This window comes from Barbus barbus, assembly GCF_936440315.1.
Source record: "Barbus barbus genome assembly, chromosome: 19".
Lineage (NCBI taxonomy): Eukaryota > Metazoa > Chordata > Actinopteri > Cypriniformes > Cyprinidae > Barbus > Barbus barbus.
In genome coordinates, this window is record NC_136747.1 from 21675600 (window position 1) to 21695032 (window position 19433).

General features: G+C 36.0%; 2 protein-coding genes across 2 annotated transcripts; both read left to right on the forward strand.

The window, feature by feature from the left end:
- Window positions 1-673: 673 nt before the first annotated feature.
- Window positions 674-7734, forward strand: epn1b (epsin 1b; the record flags this gene model as incomplete). The annotated part of the gene is made up of 8 exons (XM_079440979.1): window positions 674-742; window positions 1405-1560; window positions 2058-2186; window positions 2266-2386; window positions 4795-4961; window positions 5080-5668; window positions 6358-6468; window positions 7568-7734. The coding sequence occupies 8 exons, from the start codon at window positions 674-676 to the stop codon at window positions 7732-7734; spliced, it is 1509 nt and encodes a 502-aa protein (XP_079297105.1).
- A 4641-nt stretch (window positions 7735-12375) lies between these two features.
- Window positions 12376-16856, forward strand: LOC306884794 (germ cell-specific gene 1-like protein; the record flags this gene model as incomplete). Its single annotated transcript, XM_079440988.1, has 6 exons — window positions 12376-12571; window positions 13955-14155; window positions 14658-14705; window positions 15053-15211; window positions 15304-15415; window positions 16457-16856. 6 exons carry the CDS (start codon window positions 12376-12378, stop codon window positions 16854-16856), a joined length of 1116 nt encoding a protein of 371 aa, XP_079297114.1.
- Window positions 16857-19433: the final 2577 nt, after the last annotated feature.

Genomic DNA, 19433 nt, shown 5'->3' on the forward strand with positions numbered 1-19433 from the left:
AGAAACTCAGTCAACACCCATTCCTACATCCTTTATTTAGCAGGTAAGAGGAGCAAAATAAATAAATAAATGACATTGCATATCATTTTAATTTTATTTACTTGTGTGTTTTGTTAATAACCTATTCATAATAGCATGGTGTATATTATGAGCTCTGATCAGGGTTATTGGAGTTAACTACAAAACAGAAAAATACTTGAAATAAAATAAACATTTGCTGAAATAAAATATATGAAAAAAAAGCTTATTTTATGCCATCTAGTTGCCAATGCAACATTTCTCATTTTCATTTTGATAGACTAAAATAATTCAAATTACATCTGAAATGAAATATATTAAAATCAATAATACAAATGACAAAAACAAACAGTAAAACTTTAACTAAAATTAAGATGAAAACTAATTCAAAATATCAATAAATTCTATAATAGTGTAATTATCCTGAAATAAGACTGCTCTGACATATACTTTCTATTATACATTGACTAATAACAGAAACAATAGTGCCTGTTGCCATATTATAAAGGCTTTGTTTCCTAAGTATCAAAAGTTAGCGAACAATAATTGTGATATGTGATATAAAAGAAGCAGTTTTTTAAAGACATATTTGTTGTACAATATAATGTGCAATTTACAAGTTTTTCTTAAAAAGGTCTAGGACAAAACCGCCATCATGACTCACTCAATGCTGCGACGACAACTGAAAAATCTTGTTCAGAATTTCTCTGAGGCAGAGGTCAAGGTGAGTTTCACTTGCTTTTTTATTGCACAGTTCATTCTCAGTCTTTTGTCATCTCTCTTAAGTCAACCCCATTCAAGTTTAAAGGTGACACTACTGCATTACTTTTGTCACTTATATTTATCAGACTTATTCAGTCATATACTGCCTATTATACTTTTAAAACTAGTATATAAAACAGTATGAAATGATAAATATTTCTTACAGTTGTGTGCTACATTGTGCTCACGTGACCTCGTTTTCTTTGCTTATTAAATTTTGCAATCCACTGTAAATAAATATTATGTTGATCTGTTTATGAAACTCTTACCAATGAAATGAAGAGTATATATGTGACCCTGGAGCACAAAACCAGTCTTAAGTCGCTGGGGTCTATTTGTAGCAACAGCCAAAAATACATTGTATGGGTCAAAATTATTGATTTTTCTTTTATGGCAAAAATCATTAGGATATTAAGTAAAGATCATGTTCCATGAAGATATTTTGTAAATTTCCTACTGTAAATATATCTAAACTTCATTTTTTATTAGTAATATGCATTGCTAAGAACTTCATTTGGACAACTTTAAAGGTGATTTGGACAACTTTAAAGGTCCTATCATAACAAACCATACATCAATGGAAAGCTTATTTATTCAGCTTGTATAAATCTCAATTTTGTGTAGGTTCGAGAAGCGACTTCTAATGACCCCTGGGGGCCATCAAGCTCCCAGATGGCTGACATCTCGGATCTAACCTACAATGTGGTGGCCTGTAACGAGATTTTGGGCATGCTCTGGAAGCGTCTCAATGATGACAAGAATTGGAGGCACGTGTACAAGGTGAGTGAAGGAGAGAGCTGAAGAGAACACTCATGTTACCTGATCAGTGGCTGGCTTTTTCCTGTCAGAAGAACCATTGTTGCTGCCGCTGCAGTGTTTGATTATGTGCAGGCAGGACTTTTCTTCCTCTGTTGTTTACGTTCAGATTTTGTTGTATTATTGAGAGAGAGAGAGAGAGAGAGAGAGAGAGAGAGAGAGAGAGATGTAGACAGAGAGATTGAGTTTCGCTTTGTATTTAGTCAGGTTTGCTAGTGGCACATCACATAGAATTACATGGGCCAAAACACCCTAGTAATACCCTTTTCTCAATATTAGTATTTAAAGTGTAGTAATATTTCACAGTATTACTGGTTTTGCCTTGGTTTTGGTTTTGATCAGCCTTGTTCAGCATTAGAGACTTCTCTCAAAAACATAAAAAATACTGACCCCAAACGTGTATGTATTAAGGATTGTCAAAACACCTGATAGATCATGTATTCTCTTTTCTTCTTCAACAGTCTTTAACTCTTCTCGAATATCTGTTGAAAACGGGCTCTGACCGCATCCCTCAACAGAGTGTGGAGAACATTCACATTATCAAAGTCCTAACTGAATACCGCTTCACAGACAAGGACGGAAAGGACCAGGTATTGCAAAATACTAGATTCTTCTTCACTCATTACATTAATAGTGGCAGATTGTCACTAATGGATTTACACTTTGTAGGGGGTAAATGTGAGAGAAAAGGCTAAGATAGTGTTGCTGCTGACTGAGGATGAGGAAAAGAGGAAAGAGGAGAGAGATTATGCTATGAAGACAAAAGACAAGCTGACAAAGGCTCCCAATGGTAAGACTCACAAACCAAGAGCAATACAGAAAACAGGCATGGAGCTTTGTTTACATCTTGTTACACATCCGTGGCCTGTATCACGAAGCGAGATGAACAAACTCAGAGTTGTAGAGTAAGTTTTGAGTTGACAAAACCCGATAAAGCCAACTTGGATTAGATCAGGTTCACTGGGCTCACAAAGTTCGATATAAACATTCCCTGTCAACTCTACCAGAGTTTGTGATTAACTCTGGAGCGTGTGCACCTGAAAGTGTGGCACGTGCCGCAAACAGCCAATCACACGGAACGTGGAGAGCATCAGCAAAGTGTCCTTTGGATTCACTTCTCGCGAGAGTCAGCAATTTACTTTTCTGCTGAAGATTAAAGGTGTGTTCACACCATATCGTAATTACAGTAATTATGAGATACCAACTTTTCAAAAGCGTTCACGTCATCGTAGAACCTATAATTTCAACTTGTGAACTGGGAGTTTTCTGAGACCATGTGTACCTTGTACCATGTGACCGCTGCACTTCACGCGGAACTAGCGAAAAATGGTAATAGCTTCAAAGAAAGCTATTACTGCTCTAAAAAAGGAGAAAATAGATAATAATTATATTTACCTGACACGCTTTCTGACTTCTGCAATGTGTTTTACAGCTGCCAGTAACATTCTTTCACGCGGTCGTGGATTCATTCTATGTATGTGTGTGTGTATATATATATATATATATATATATATATATATATATATATATATATAAATGATTTAATAATGTAGCAGAAGAATGTGTGGATGTCTACATTTGAACATAAATTCAGTGAATAAAAAAATGTTGATCAAAGATTACAATTTTACATCTGTAAAATACAATTCATTCAATTTCTGATATTTTATAATTAAAACAGAGCCATTTTTCCCCAAGAGGTGCCACAATACAATACTAAATTACAATACAGAAATTAAAATTACAATATGAGACATGAGTTCACTGTTTATCACTCTGATGATTTCTTGTCAGATATTGTTTCTTAACTCTAATTACAATGAGACATGAGTTCACTGTTCATCACAATGATAATTTCAGATTTTTTTGTTGAAGCATTGAAAAAAAAGCACTTCAGCTGAGCAGTCATACTTGATATTCAGTGTCAATTTCTTCAACAAACAATGGACTTTGGCTGTAGAAGCAACATGGTCAGGTGGTGTAACTGGTTTGTGTCAATTGGCGTAACCAGTAATTTTCTTAAAAATATAATTATATACAGGAAAATTTACGTGGAATAAAATGTAATCCTCTAGTTTAGTATAATTGCATAGTTTTAAACTATTTTAATAATTCTCATTCTTTGGCAGTTACACCATTTGACATTTTCAGGTACATTCAGTCATAACTTTGCAAGAATGGTGAATATGTCATTTTTGATTACATAAAATCAACATTAACACGCTGTGTACATTTTAAAATACCTGATGCATGCTTTTAAAACAAGTTTTTAAAAGATTTTTTCATTTCTCATCTTGCCAACCCCTTTTTGTCACTGACCCATATATACAGTATATACATACTGTATATATATAATTTTATATAAATACTAAGCTTAAAAATAATTGCCACTTCATATAATGATTATATGAATATATTATATGAATTATAAACATTTACAATAAATATAATATAAATATAATAAATAAGAGCTGCAAAAGTCGGGCAATTTTGTCTCTAAAATTCTTTGACTATAAACTGCTTTAATGTGGAGCGAGAGAAACAGGTGGCTTCATTGCATCAGATATATGTCACTTTGCTCACAGCTGATTGGTCCAGTTTGGGTTTGCGATCTCTTACCCAGAATTAAGCCTGCTCAGGGTAGCCGTGTAAAGTTACCATGCGACGAAACACGCTAAAAACCAACCCACTTTCTTGAGCCCGAAAACTCATTTTGCTCAAACTAAACGTGAAGGTTCCTGGGTAAAAACTGAAACAGGCTTCGTGCTACAGGCCACTGAGGTCTTGCAAGACCTCAGATCCTCACAGTAAAAGTTTGCATAATATTAAAATTAATTTCAATGTCCATTTTACAAATTTTACTTATTAAAAATACAATACAAGCAGAAATATTGTGAAATATTATTACAATTTAAAATAGCAGTTTCAACTTGAATATATTTTAAAATATAATTTATTCCTGAGATGGCAAAAGCAATCCTGCAAATGTTTTTGTGGAAAGAAAAGTTGATGAATAGAACGTTCAAAAGAACAGTATTTATTTGAAATTGAAATGTTTTGTAACATCGGAAATGTTTTAATGAATTTATTTTCTGTATTTTTAATTTCTCACTGCAGACTTTTGAATGGTAGGTTTTTTTTTGTTGTTGTTGTTGTTGTTCTTTTTTTTAATTTATAATTGTTTTTTTTTTTTCTCAGCATCCTCGGCTACGGGACCAGAAAAAGAAAAGCCAGAGATCCCGCCATATACAGGGCTGCCCTCCCTGGACAACATCCCATCAGTGGCTGACCTGACTGCCGCTATGGCCAAGAAGAAGGAGGAGCAGAAACGTCTGGAGGCCGAGAGGAAAGAGGCAGAGAGACAGGTGAGACAGACTGATCAATTACTCCGAGAAACTTCATTAGAGTAAAATTGAGTAAGATCATATTATCATATTATCTTGAAACTCTCCAAGCTTACATAATGGAAATTTGTGGATTCAGGAAAAGGAGGGTGACACAGATTTTTGGGAAAAGGCAGCGACAGCAGCACCTCCGTCCAGCTCGGACCCCTGGGGAGCCCCATCTGATGCATCCAACGAATCCGCCCCTGCTACCAACGACCCGTGGGGGGCACCGTCTGATGAGGCGAAGGAATCCAGTCAAGCTACCAATGATCCTTGGGGTGGATCTGCTGATGGGACAAACGGTTCCGCACCTGTATCCGATGATCCATGGAGAGGATCTGCCAGTGCCAAGAACGATTCTCCACCTCCTTCCTGTGATCCTTGGGGAGGATCTACAGATGCAGAGAAAAGTTCTCCACCTGCTGCCAGTGACCCGTGGGGCGACTCTGCTGGATTTTCAGAGGATAAAGCCCCATCAACAAATGATCCTTGGGGGGCTCCAGCCAAAACTGCGAAAGACTCTGACGCAGCAACGTCAGATCATTGGGGGGCACCTGCGGATAGTGTACAGGATTCAGCACCTGCAACCTCTGACCCCTGGGGGGCGCCGTTAGAAGCATCATCAGCTACGTCTGATCCATTTGGTGATGGTTCAAAAGCAGATAATGACCCTTGGGGCACAGCAGGTAAGAGAGTGACTGGGCTGAAGAATCAGGAAGGTACAACACACCTCGGTGTCCACAAATAATGAGCTTTTTATTGTCTGACTGAGAATTAGTGAACTTAAACAGTCGTGCAAAGTTGGGTCAGTAATATATATATTTTTTTAATTCATTTATTTTTATTCAGCAAGAATATTAATTTGGCCAAAATAGAATGCTGTTCTATTGAACTTTCTATTAATCAAAGAATCCTAAAAAAATTATCATGGTTTCCACAGAAATATTAAGCAACACAACTGTTTTCAACATTTGATCATGTAATTCTTTAGAGCCAAACGGCATACTAGAATGATTTCTGAAGGATCATGGGACTCTGAAGACTGGAGTAATGATGCTGAAAATTCAGCTTTGCCATCACAGAAATAAATTACTTTTTAAAATACATTTAAATAGAGGATATTTTGAATTGTAATTCTATTTATAAATATTTATAACTATTTTTTGATTAAAGAAAAAATAATAATAATGCATTCTTAGTGAGCATATGAGACTTTTCAAAAACATTATAAAATCTTACTGACCACAAACTTTTGAACGATAGTTTAAATGTAGATTACACCATGAATGAATTCGTATTTTGAGATGGCATTGTTGTATGTCCAGAAAATGTATTTTCACACTTGCTATCGAATCATTGTTTTACTTATTCCCAGCATCTTCACCTCCTACTGCAAATGACCCCTGGGGTGCCCCATCAGCTCCAGATGATGACCCTTTCGGTGATCGAGGCATATCAGATCCTTGGGGAAGTTCCTCTGAGAATGGTACTATTGAAACAGGTTTTCCAAACATTTTCTGTTTGTTTCTGCAGTCTCAAATCTTATTTTTCCTGTACTGGTCAATTTTGAACTAGTATTAACACGATCATTAGTTTGCAAACTGGCTGAAATGGCAGGAACTTTCTCAAAATCTCAAGCTCCCATCTAATCTACCTGCTTGAATTTTACAAAGTCTGCAATGTTCATGTCGTTGAATCTATTTGTTTAAGACACTTATAAACAAGACATCTTTCTATGTTTAAAATTCCTCTTTGAGTTCTATCCAATTTCAGATTTCTCATCACTAAATAAAAACAAGTTGTGAGAACAAACTGTTGTTGGTGTGCTTAACTTTGATCTAATTTTGTTCTTAAGCGTTTTCTACTTTTAATATGTTATCGGTTTTAATTCTCTTGTTTTTGTTTTTGTTTTATTTCTTCATTTATTTTCAATATATTTTAAGTTAACACTACCTTGCAAAAGTTTGGGGTTGGAAAATGTCTTAATGTTTTTGAAAGAAATCTCTTGTCCTCACCAAGGCTGCACTTATTTGATCAAAAATACAACATAATATTATGAAATATTATTACAATTTAAGATAAATGTTTTCAAATTGTATTTTCAAATTGTAATTTATTATTTGAATTATTACTCCAGCCCTCAGTGTCACATGATCCTTCAGAAATCATTCTAATAAGCTGATTTAGTGCTCAGTAATCATGTTTTTTATTATTATAAATGTTGAAAACAGCTGTGATGCCTAATATTTTTGTGGAAACCATTTTTTCTATTATTTGATGAATAGAAAGTTTAAAAGAACAGCAGATGTTAAATAAAAATCTTTTGTAGCATTAGAAATGTCTTTACTGTCACTTTTAATGAATTTATTGTATCCTTGCTGAATACAAATATTTGTGTCTTATTAGAAAAAAATCTTACGGACTCCAAACTTAACAAGGTAGTGTATAATATTAAATTAATTTTTTTTATTTATTTATTTTTATTTTATTTTTTTACAAAAGCAAGGCTCATTTAAATACTTTTCCCTTGTTTAATAGACCAAGTTCATGCATATTTGTGCCTAACGGTTTTTTTCTATTGATAGGTGACACTCTTACAAAACCTGGTGTTGATACCAAAAAGGCAGCATCGTTCCTTGGAGAAGGTGCTTCATTGGTGGACTTGGGCTCTCTTATGTCAGTCAAGCCCAAACCTAAACAGCCCCCTCTCAAAGCCATCCCCACCCAAAAAACCCCGGGTAAGGAGGGCTGAGAGAAAAAGAGAGACATTGACAATAAGAGCAACTGAGAAAGAGAGAGAGAGAGCACTGTATAGTATCTGTTTATTTTTTAGTGTTTGTGAAGTAGTGTTTTTCAATCCTAGAGTTCATATAGTCATGTGGAACATAAGCTGTACGTAGTTGATATAGATCCCATCTCAACCTTCTTTATCCCTGCTTCTATATGCTATCCACTTCCCTTCTCCCTTCCTCCCCATCACCCACCATCCCTTTTTGTTTGCACTTTCAACTGTCATCCTTCCCAGGATTTTTGCCAGCCGCAGGCATGTCCTGGCCATTGGGCGGCAACGTGTCCAATGCAAGTGGTTCAACTGCACAGCCTTCAAACCCAAATTATTTTGGTTTTAACTCCATGTCACCCTGTTCCAGTGGCCTGTTCCCCCTAAACGCAGCCTTTGGGGTGCCTGTCGCCCATATGGCATCTCCAACCCAGAATACAAGCCATTCAGCTTTGACAGTGTCCAACATGGGATTTTCCATGGCTAACCCTAGAATGGTACAACCCAGCACTGCCGGCACTCTTATTGGTGAGTTATCTCCTATGTCCCTCACAGGAACAGTTACCCAACAAGCTCCAGTTCTTCAGCGACCTCCATTGGTTTGGGGCAATGGAACTGGGGCGGCTGGGAAAGGCAATAGCATTTTTTGAGTTCTCCATTCAGTATCATTTCATCCCTAGCCTTCTCCTTTCCCCATTCCCTTCATCAATCCTAGTTGATTATGTGGGTGTATAAGTGTGTGCAAATATTTAAATATTAATGAGCAACAATATACTGTAAATATATAAAACAATGTACTTTATGATTTGGGGAAAAAAGCATGCATACCTGGCCTTTCCAACACGATGGACTGAGAAAATGAAACCGGTGATGTTTTAGAATCCATAAGGGTGTCGTTCTTAAAGGTTTTAGGAAAACTGTCATATCTACTGGAGCAGATTTTGGATATATACACTGCCGCTCAAAAGTTTGGGATCAGTACGTTTTTTTAAGTCTTCTGCTCATCAAGGCTGTATCTATTTGATCAAAAATACAGAAAAAAAATGTTATTTTGTGAAATATTATTGCAATTTAAAATAATATTTTTCTATTTTAATATACTTTAAAATAGAATGTATTCCTTTGATGCAGCGCTGAATTGTCAGCATCCTTACTCCAGTCTTCAGTGTCCCATGATCCTTCAGAAATCATTCTGAGCCTTCACAGGCTTGATGAGCAGAAGAGACTCCCTTAAAAAACATAAAAAATCTTACTGATCCCAAACTTTTGAGTGGCAGTGTATATATTATACTTATATTATACTTACTTAATAGTTCAGCAAAGGATGCATTTAATTGATCAAAAGTGACAGTAAAGACTTTTACATTGATACAAAAGATTCTTTCAAATAAATATTAATAAAATACTTTATTTTGTTTCAAATTAATGCTGTTTTTTTCTTTGTTCATCAAAGAATACAAAATATTGAAAACAAAAATATTAAGCAGCACAGCTGTTTTCAACATTGATATTAATAAGAAATATTAATATTTATTTTTAATTAAAAAATATATTTTTTTTTAATGAAATAAATGCAGCTTTGCTGAGCATAAGAGACTAAAGCATTAAAATATCTCACTGCCCCCAGACAGATCTTTAAGCAGTAGTGTATATTTCTCTAATAACATAACTGGATAAACATCCAGCTTGCTTTAAAGAGTGAACAATAAAATGTTTATTCCCAAACCTACCTGAGTAACCAAGGAAGCCGCCACGTAAGAGACACAGATATACTTTGGCATTTAATTTGTATAACCAGCATTGAATATATTTGTTTTTGTTGCTGTTGTTTTTTATTTGCTTTCTATTGCATCACTGTCCGTAAACATTTCCGTAAGCATTTTTATCACAGAATTATGCATATTGGAAAATGTGGCTTATAGTGATTAATATGATAAGAGACATTTCAGTCATAAACCTTTTTAATGCATTAGTTGGTTATGTTATATGAAGAGGTATGGGATGTATAAAAAATTTGAGGGTCCTAATACTTGACGACCACATTGCTTTCTACTTACTTGCTTATTTATTGATTGATTTTATTGTTTTTACATGTTTGAATATGTTGTTTGGCTTGGAATGGATCTGTTCTGTGGTCAATATCAAAACAAATCTGCTGAAGGCAGCAAGTGACGATCATGCACAATGTTTGTTGCCAATTGTTTACTGCAGTAAATGAACAATATGAGAGGATTGGTGAAAAGAAGTATAACATTTTGAATACTGATCTAAAGATGTAAAATGGTTCATAAAGATGCATCTTCATCAGACATTGTTTTTTTTATTAGTGTAGTTTTTATTTATTGATTTATTTATTTCAGACTGTTGTTTTGGTCCTGATATTTATGTCATTCTGTCAGAATTCTACTTCTATTCTGTTAATGAAGAAGGTATTGGATGATAAGCAAAATCATCATAATTAGAATTCAAAAATGTATGCGGTATTGACTATAATTATAATTTCAGTTACAGTTTTATTTTTTATTACGAATATATTTATTTATTTATTTAATCAGCTATGGTAAACCTGTGGTGTTACCTGTGAAAGTGCACAATTCAAAAATAAAGTGACAAGATCATTGAAAAGTGTCATTCATTCTAGTGACTTTATTATTTATGTTATGGCATGTTTGAGGTTCAATGTAATATTTACATTTAATTAGCTTTAAAAAAAAAATAGGCAAAGCTTTACAGTTTTTATACAGGAGCCTGTAAGAGCATGTCGAATATCCACACAAAATAATTCGGAAAACCTTGAGGATGAGCCCAGCTGAGTTATGCCATTGCACTACTGTGTTTTAAACAGCAGGGGGATCATTACAATAAGCGAAAGTGCTGGAATATATGTCCAGACCCAGCACTGCATTCATAAAGATGCAAAGGCTTGCGACTAAGGTTTCAGAAAAAAGCACGATATAATAGGATTTTTTTAATTGCTAAGTTATTCAGAGTAATTTCCTGCAGGCAAACTGTATTATTGTGATGTCATTTATTGGCACTGAACCTGCAACAACTGGGTTAGCAGCACATATTCTTTTAACCATTAAGCTACTGTATCCCTTAAACAAAGCGTTTTTGGCACTGCTGTAGTTAAATTGCTTAGTTTTGGGTGCAGTCCAGGACAATACAATGTCATCTGTAAAGATTATAGAAAGGACAAAATACACGTGCTTAGGAATACTTGACACTGTGTACATATACAGAGAATCATTTAATTCAACAGTCTCGCATGGAAGAGATGAATGTAACCTGGTTGTAGGCGAAGAGAGAGAGAGATTTAAATGGAACTATAGAAAGAGTCAGAATCGAAGGAACAGATGGACTTAGGCGGATTAAGTGAAATCTGGGTGGGTTTGTCATAAACATTCACTCGAGGTTGGGAATGAATAAAAGAAAACACAGTGAGAGACCGTGACAGTAAATGTGAAACAGAGGTGAAGAGTCTTTACGGCTGAAGGTGGGTTGCATTTCCATGTTTCTGTCTATTATATTTTGATAATGCATAAAATATTTTTTAGGAAGTGTAATACCAGTTTGACAACTTTTATGTGCATATTTTATGCATTTTACTTTATAACAATTTAAAAAATTTATAGAAGTGCCATATATGCACCACATATCTGGAAATATGGTGATGTCATGCAAATGTTTCTTTTAAATATTCTGTTTTATATATATATATAATATTTAAATTGCTATTACATTTATAGCTCAGACTCAAAGATCTATAATCTACTTCATAATACTTAATCTGTCTTAATACGGTTTGTTGCTTAGGTGTCTGGGGGGTTCTGGACAGACCAGGAGAGACAGATGTACCTTTCTTCCACAGATCATGAAGAGATCATGAAGGATTACAAAGAAATGGATGTTGGTGATTAAGACATATAAAAACGTAATTCTCAGAAAATCTTTGTAAATCTCTCTAAGAAAGAGACCAGGTGAGAGATGGGTAAAATCAAAGCGAAAAACAAGGTCATTCTTGATTGACTGCATGATTAAAGACCAATTTCATCTATGTGCTGAGCTGAAGAACATGCATCCGGGAAACACGTCTGAATATTCAGTATGAAGATTCGTGATCAACAGCCTCTTCTCCTTTGACTTTGAGGACGTATTGGCCACATTTGTTGGTTGTAGACAAAGGGAACATGTTTAACACCTTCTGAGCCATTTCTGCATTTCACCCAAGACATTTTATATGGAAACCTAAGGCACTGGCAAGTGTGTTTTCACGTGCTCACATCTGTCTAATTTCCTTTAAATCCTCTGCTCATCATCTCACTTCCATTGACTTTTAATTCTGCCTTTGCATCTTCAATTTCTATTTGTTTCCGCTCATATAAACGCCTCTCTGGCTTTTGACATTGGTCTACACTTCTTTAGGTCTCGTAATCTTGCTTTCCCGTACACAACTGACCACATTTATGTCGTTCGTCCCTTTCCCTCGCCTCATCTTTACTAACTCTAATTTCATATGTAGATGGATAGGCACACAAAGCTTCTGTCTTAGTATCTGAATGTTGTCTTTTCTTTGTTAATTGCAGTATCAGGTCTGGTCTGTATCATTCCACCATGCTGGAGCATTTGTCCCGCAGGAATCGGTCCTTGCTGTCTCTCTCGCTGACCTCTCTGGCCCTAGCGCTCTCTGTTTTGGCCTTCTGTACTTCATACTGGTGCGAGGGGACACATAAAGTGGTCAAACCTCTCTGTCTGTCGCCGGTCAAAATGAAGAACTGTGGACAGAACAATAGCCAGCCTTATACAACTGGTAAGAAGTATAACTGCACTCTTAAAATAAAGATTAGAAAAGGAGGGTTTCACAGCGAACCCATAGATCCATAGATTTTTGGTTCCTCAAAGAACCTCTCTGTGAACAGTTCTTAAATGAAATATCTTTTCTTAGTTTTATTAACATATCTAAAGAACACTTTTTCACTATAAAGAACCGTTTGTAAGGTGGAAAGTTTCCATGGAACCAGAGATGCCTATATAGAACCTTTATTTTTAGGAGTGTGCACTGTTTACATCATTCTGACTTTTTTTTTTAGAATTGCGTCATATAAACTTGCAATTCTGACTTTTTTTCTCAGAATTGTGATAATTCACTATTGCGAGATATAGTCTAATGTCAGAATTGCGAGATATAAAGTCAGAATTGTTGGATATAACCTTGCAATTGTGAAAAGTGAACTTTTTTGCTCGCAATTGCGAGTTTGCATCTCGTATTTTTTTCTCAGAATTGTGAGATATAAACTATAAAATTACGAGTTATAAAGTTCAGTTCTGAGGAGAAAAGACTGATATGTTCTCAGAATCGAGTATCTCACAATTCTGACTTCATTTCTCACAATTGCGAGTTTTTATCTGAATTGCTAGATGTAAACTGGCAATTGTGAAAAAAAAAAAAGTCAGAATTGTGTAATAAAAAGTAGCAATTGCCAGTTTAATTTTTTATTCAGTGGCAGATGCGGGCTTCCAGATTGGATTGCGGTGTTGAATAAATAAACTCTGTCAGGGTATTTTCTACAACATTGAGTTTGCGTCGACGGAATACACTTGCGTGAACCTGTAACAAAACCGAACATCATTCTGTTCTGGTAATTCTTTTAAAGAAATTGGCTGTGAATAAGCTCCCATTCCTAGTCATTGCCTAACAGACTTAACTAACATTTGGTAAGAAGTGAAGAGTAGGCTACAGCCCGTTTACAGATAAAGATGTGTTCTTTCATACTACTCATAACCACACTAAAAACAAAAACAAACAACAATCCCCTGAAAATAACCTACTGCACTTTCAAACTGTAAAGATCAGAGATTTACAGGTCAGTACTTGCTGTAGTGTAATCTTCCAGGTCAGACCTCTACAAATCTAATAGATCGTTTTAACCCCTCTTACACTGAGGGAGATTATCACTAAATCTGAACATTACGAAGGATTCAAAACGAAAGGTTTTGTTTCAGATTAGGTGAATGTTGAATAACGTGATTATAAGAGATATCTTGGAAAACACAGCCATCAGTGTCAATTGCACAATTCAATTTATAATCGTACAGAATAGGTTTGACGCATTCAATCAGTCTCTTTTTATTTCTCATTGTTCTTTTATTCAGTTCTCCAGTCTTCTCCACTCAATTCTCCCTCTTTCCACAGAGGTCCCAACAGCAGACCCCAAGAAACCAGACTCCAATGTGACAATGTCCCCCAAGCAGAAGGAGGAACTGGCCCGTATGAGAGCCAAAAATCTGGCAAATGCAGTTCACTACATTTGGGAGACGGGTGAAGACAAATACATGCTGCGCTACTTTCACACTGGCTTCTGGTTGTCCTGTGAGAAACACAATGACGGTGTTGGTGAGGGCTAATGGTTCAGTATACTTCTTTCTGATACCTGTTAGTTTTTAATGATAATGTTAAGAAAGATGTTAAATCTTGTTATTTTGCAGCTGTTTGGCTGGAGACTTCATAGAAAATTCCAATGAATGGAATTCAATTCGGGTTCAAAGAAAATTAGTAAAACACACTTTTAACACATAAAGCAACTACTGTCATATGGCCAGCTGTCAAAGCTGTTCTTGATACTAATGTCCTGATTCAGTCCCTTTGAACATCTGTTTGCTGTTGTGGCCTTTCTTAACTCTTATTTAACCACCATGGGGTCACCCCAGTTCTCAACATCTGCTACAACAAAACAGTCTTACACAACTCTGAGGACATGGCTGCAAGTTTCTTAAGTTACGAGCATATGCACATCACAGTTTTTAAAGTAAGATAGACAAATAGACAGATACATAGATTGATAGATAGATTGATTCCTCAAGAAACAGTTGGCAAAGACTGTGCCTATTCTTCACAGGTGAGAAATGTCGGAGCTTCATTGAACTGACCCCTGGAGAAACACAAGGTGAGATGTTTCAACGCGATCTCACGGCAATTCGTACATATTTTACAAGGTGGCTAATTCGTACGATTTAGTACGATTTGTCTAAACCCCAGTGATGGGTAGGTTTAGGGGCGGGGATAGGTGTAGGTCATTCGTACAAATTCATACGAATTGGAACCTCGTAAAATACGTACGATTAAGTAAAAATCGTATGAATTTGTATGAGTGAGGTCGTATGAATTCGTACAAATTAGCCACCTCGTAAAATATGTACGAATTGCTGTGAGATTGGGCTGGATGTATATGAGCTAGAGATACAGAAATTGGCATGAAATAGCTCATTTCTGATTCTGTTTCATATCCTGTAGGAGTTCTGTGGCTCTCAGTGATATCAGAATTTGCATACATCAGCCTTCTGGCGATGGGTTTTCTTCTGATGTGGGTTGAATTGCTGCTCTTGTGTCTGAATAAGGACATGTATGCACTCAAGATCAATGCTTTTGCTGCCATGTGTACCGTGTTGTCTGGTGAGTTTCTGAGAGTTTTGGGAAAAAAAACGGTTTTTCATCAATATGTAACAGAGACAAACGGGGAGAACAATATATTTTCTACATTTCAGGTATGATGGGAATGGTGGCACATATGATGTATACAACAGTATTTCAGATGACTGTCAGCATTGGGCCCAAAGACTGGAGACCTCAGACATGGGACTACGGCTGGTCATTTGCGTAAGTCTCGATCTTTCTTTCTTTCTTTCTTTCTTTCTTTCTTTCTTTCTTTCAAATACCATGCAATGTACAGTGGTCTCCAAAAATCAGATATAACATTGATAATCGGGCTTCAATATAGAATCTGAATCTGCAGTCTTTTGATAGTCTTTTGGATAATTTTTATAATCTATTTTTTAAATGAATAATTAATGTATGTGTGTGTGTGTTTATATATTTATTTTTTATTAATTATTTCTGACAGTATACATTATTTCCCTTGTGGTTTTAAACCCCACTGTATATTACTACAATTTTGTACATGTTTATTTTGGTATACAATACCCTACTATTCAAAAATTTGGGGTCAGTAAGATTAGTGTGTTTGTACCTACTTAACCATATTTTGGGGACAAATTTGTACCTAAAAGTGAGCAAAAGCTGACAAAATCTCCAAAAACCTCCTTTGGGGTCATCCTCATTTGCAAAACTGGTATAAAAATAAACAAAGGTTTTTTTTTTGTTTTTTAACTGTAAAAATTCAGGAGGTTTTAGGTTAGGTTTAGGTTAGAAAATGTATAACTATATATAAAATATAAAAAACAATAGAAGTCCACATTTATGTAAAATAATGTCCCCATTTAGATAGTTAAGCAAACGTGTGTGTGTGTGTGTGTGTGTGTGTGTGTTTATAATACATTTATTAAGCAGAACACATTAAATAGATTAAAATATAAAGACATTTACATAGTTACAATAGATTTCAATTTATAATCATCAAAGAATCCTGAAAAATTTATCAGTTTCCACAAAAATAGTAACATCTGTTTTCAACACTGATAATAAAAAAACATCTTTCTTGAGCACCAAATATTAGTATGATTATAATAGATGTTATAAAATTCAGCTTTGCATCATAGGAATAAATTACTTTTTATATTAAAATATAAAACAGTTACTGTAAATTAGAATAATATTTCACAATATTACTGTTTTTAAATGAATGCAGTCTTGGTGAAAATAAGAGACTTCCTCTCTGAAACACTGGTGCTTCTTCCACAGCCTGGCGTGGATCTCCTTCAGCTGTTGCATGGCAGCAGCTGTATTCACCTTGAACTCTTACACCAAAACTCTGATTGAGATGAAGCGCCGTGCCCGGATCCGTCTGGAAGAGGCCCGTGCTGCCAGCCATGCGCCGCCCTATGATGAGGTCATCACCACCGGTGGTGGGAGCCTCTACTCCGTCAGCCGTCTGGTTCAGCAATGCCAGAAGGGTGCGTTTATCGACACCACGTGGAGCCACAGGGAGGAAGTGACTAGTGGGGGTATGGTGGGGGCAAAGAGTCCTCATGGACTGGTACTGGTGGGGGGGTGCGGGAGAGAGGGATGCGAGGACTGTGAGAGAGAAATGGATGAGGTGGAGGATGCATTAGAGAGGGAAGGGAATGATGAAATGTGTTGAGGAGAACACCTTCAGGACGTCCTTCATAATCAGCAGTATCAGTAACCACGTTTACATGCATAACATTTTCTAATTTAGATCTACAGTGCCCTCCAAAAGTATTGGAACAGTAAAGACAAAATTGCTCTGTTGGCTGTGGAGTCAAGGCATTTACAAATATAATTAAAAGATGAATATGAGACAAAATTACAGAATGTCACATTTTATTATTGGTTGATTCAACACATACATGTTTTACCAGCTAAGAAGTTCAGCACTTTTAGAGTTTCATCCCCTATCTGATGTGAGAATAAGTATTGTAACAGTTGCCTCACAGGTCTTTCTAAGTGATCAACTGTGTCCTGTTGCATTCATTCTTCAGATATTAAAAGCAGGGAATGTGTCGTATCAGTTATATCATTACTTCTGCATTCTGAATCTTGCATTTGATGATGACACACACAAACCAGGATGAAAATGAGGGAGCTGACTTTGAGAGAAAAGCAAGCAATTTGGATGCTAAAAGAAAAGAGGAAGTCAATTAGAGCTATAGCAAAAACAAAGGGCATGGAGAAATCAAAAGTTTGGAAACCACCAGCGACACCAGCAACCAACAACTACCTGATCGGCTGAGAAAACAACAGTAGTTGATGACAGACAAATCATGAAAGCTGTAAAAATGAACCATAAAAGACGTGTCTGTAAAATCACCAACAACTTCCAGAAAGCTGGGGTGATGCTCTGACAATCTACTGTCCTCAGGAGACTTTGACACAGAATTACAGATGCTACACAGCAAGATGCAAACCTCTGACCAGCACCAAAAATAGAAAGGCAAGATTAGAGTTTGCAAAAAAACACAAAGGTGAGCCAGAAGAGTTATGGAACTGTGTTTATGGACCGATGAGACAAAGATGAACATTTATCTAAGTGATGGGAAAACAAAAATGTGGAGAAAAAAAGGGAACTGCAATGATCCCAAGCATACAGCCTCATCTGTAAAGCATGGTGGAGGTGGTGTCATGGCATGGGCATGCATGGCTGTCTCTGGAACAGGCCCTCTCAACTTTACTGATGACTTAATGTATGATGACAGTAGCAGAATGAATTTGGAAGGGTACAAAACCATCTTGCCTACCAATATTCAAGAAAATGCCACCAGATTCATTGGGAAGTTCTTCATATTGCATCAGGACAATGACCCAAAACACCCTGCCAGGTCAGTCAAGGAATTTATGAGGGCAAAGAAATGGAAAGTCTTAGATTGCCCAAGTCAAGATTTAAATCTGATTGAACATGAATTTGAATTTCACCAGCTGAAGAGGAGAGTAAAGGCAGAAACTCCCAAAAACAAGCAACAATTGGAATCGGCTGCATTAAAGGCTGGGAAAAGCATTTCAAAGGATGAGACCAAGAGTCTGGTGATGTCTATGGGTCACAGACTCACTGCTGTGATTTTGCGCAAGGGATCTGCAACTAAATAATAGCTTTTCATCTTTTATATCTGCCTTATGTTCAACTGTCCCAATACTTATGCTCACATCAATGAGTGGGATGAACTCTAAAAGTGCTGTTCTTTTTATTTGGTAAAACATGTATGTGTTGAAACGGCTAATAATAAAATGTGACATTCTGTATTTTTGTCTCATATTCATCTTTTAATCATATTTGCAAATGTCTTAACTCCACAGCCAACAGAGCAATTTTGTCTTTACTGTTCCAATACTTATGGAGGGCACTGTATATTTTGGTTAGGCCTTTAAAAAAGAAGTTTATACGCACTGCAGGTGTTGAAACATCCCTTTATTCATGTAATCAGCATAATAGATGTGATCTTGACATTTATTCTAAGTACAACCTGAATTCCGAAAATGTTGGGATGTTTTTTACATTTCAATAAAATGAAAAATAAAAGACTTTCAAATCACATGAGCCAATATTTTATTCGCAATAGAACATTGAGAACATAACAAATGTTTAAACTGAGAAATTTTACACTTTCATCCTCTAAATGAGCTCATTTCAAATTTGATGCCTGCTACAGGTCTCAAAAAAGTTGGCACGGGGTCAACAAAGGGCTGGGAAAAAAAAAGAAATTTTGAAAAGATTCAGCTGGGAGAACATATAGCAACTAATTAAGTTAATTACATGATTAGCAATGAAGGGGATGTCTTAGAGACGCAGAGTCTCTCAGAAGTAAAGATGGGCAGAGGCTCTCCAATCTGTGAAAGAGTGCATAAAAAGATGATGGAATACTTTAAAAACAGTGTTTCTCAACCTCAAATTGCAAAGGCTTTGCAAATCTCATCATCTACAGTGCATAACATCATCAAAAGATTCAGAGAAACTGGAGAAATCATGGACGCCGTGTCATCCGGCCTAAAGAGGAGGAAGAACTTCCAGCGTGTTATCAGCGTTCAGTTCAAAAGATTGCATGTTTTGGAAGGCACTATGAATGCTGAAAGGTATATAAAGGTTTTAGAGAAACATATGCTCCACTCCGGATGGCGTCAATTTCAGGGAAGGCCTTGTGTATTTCAGCACGACAATGCAAAACCACAAACTGCAGCTATTACAACAACATGGCTTCATAGTAGA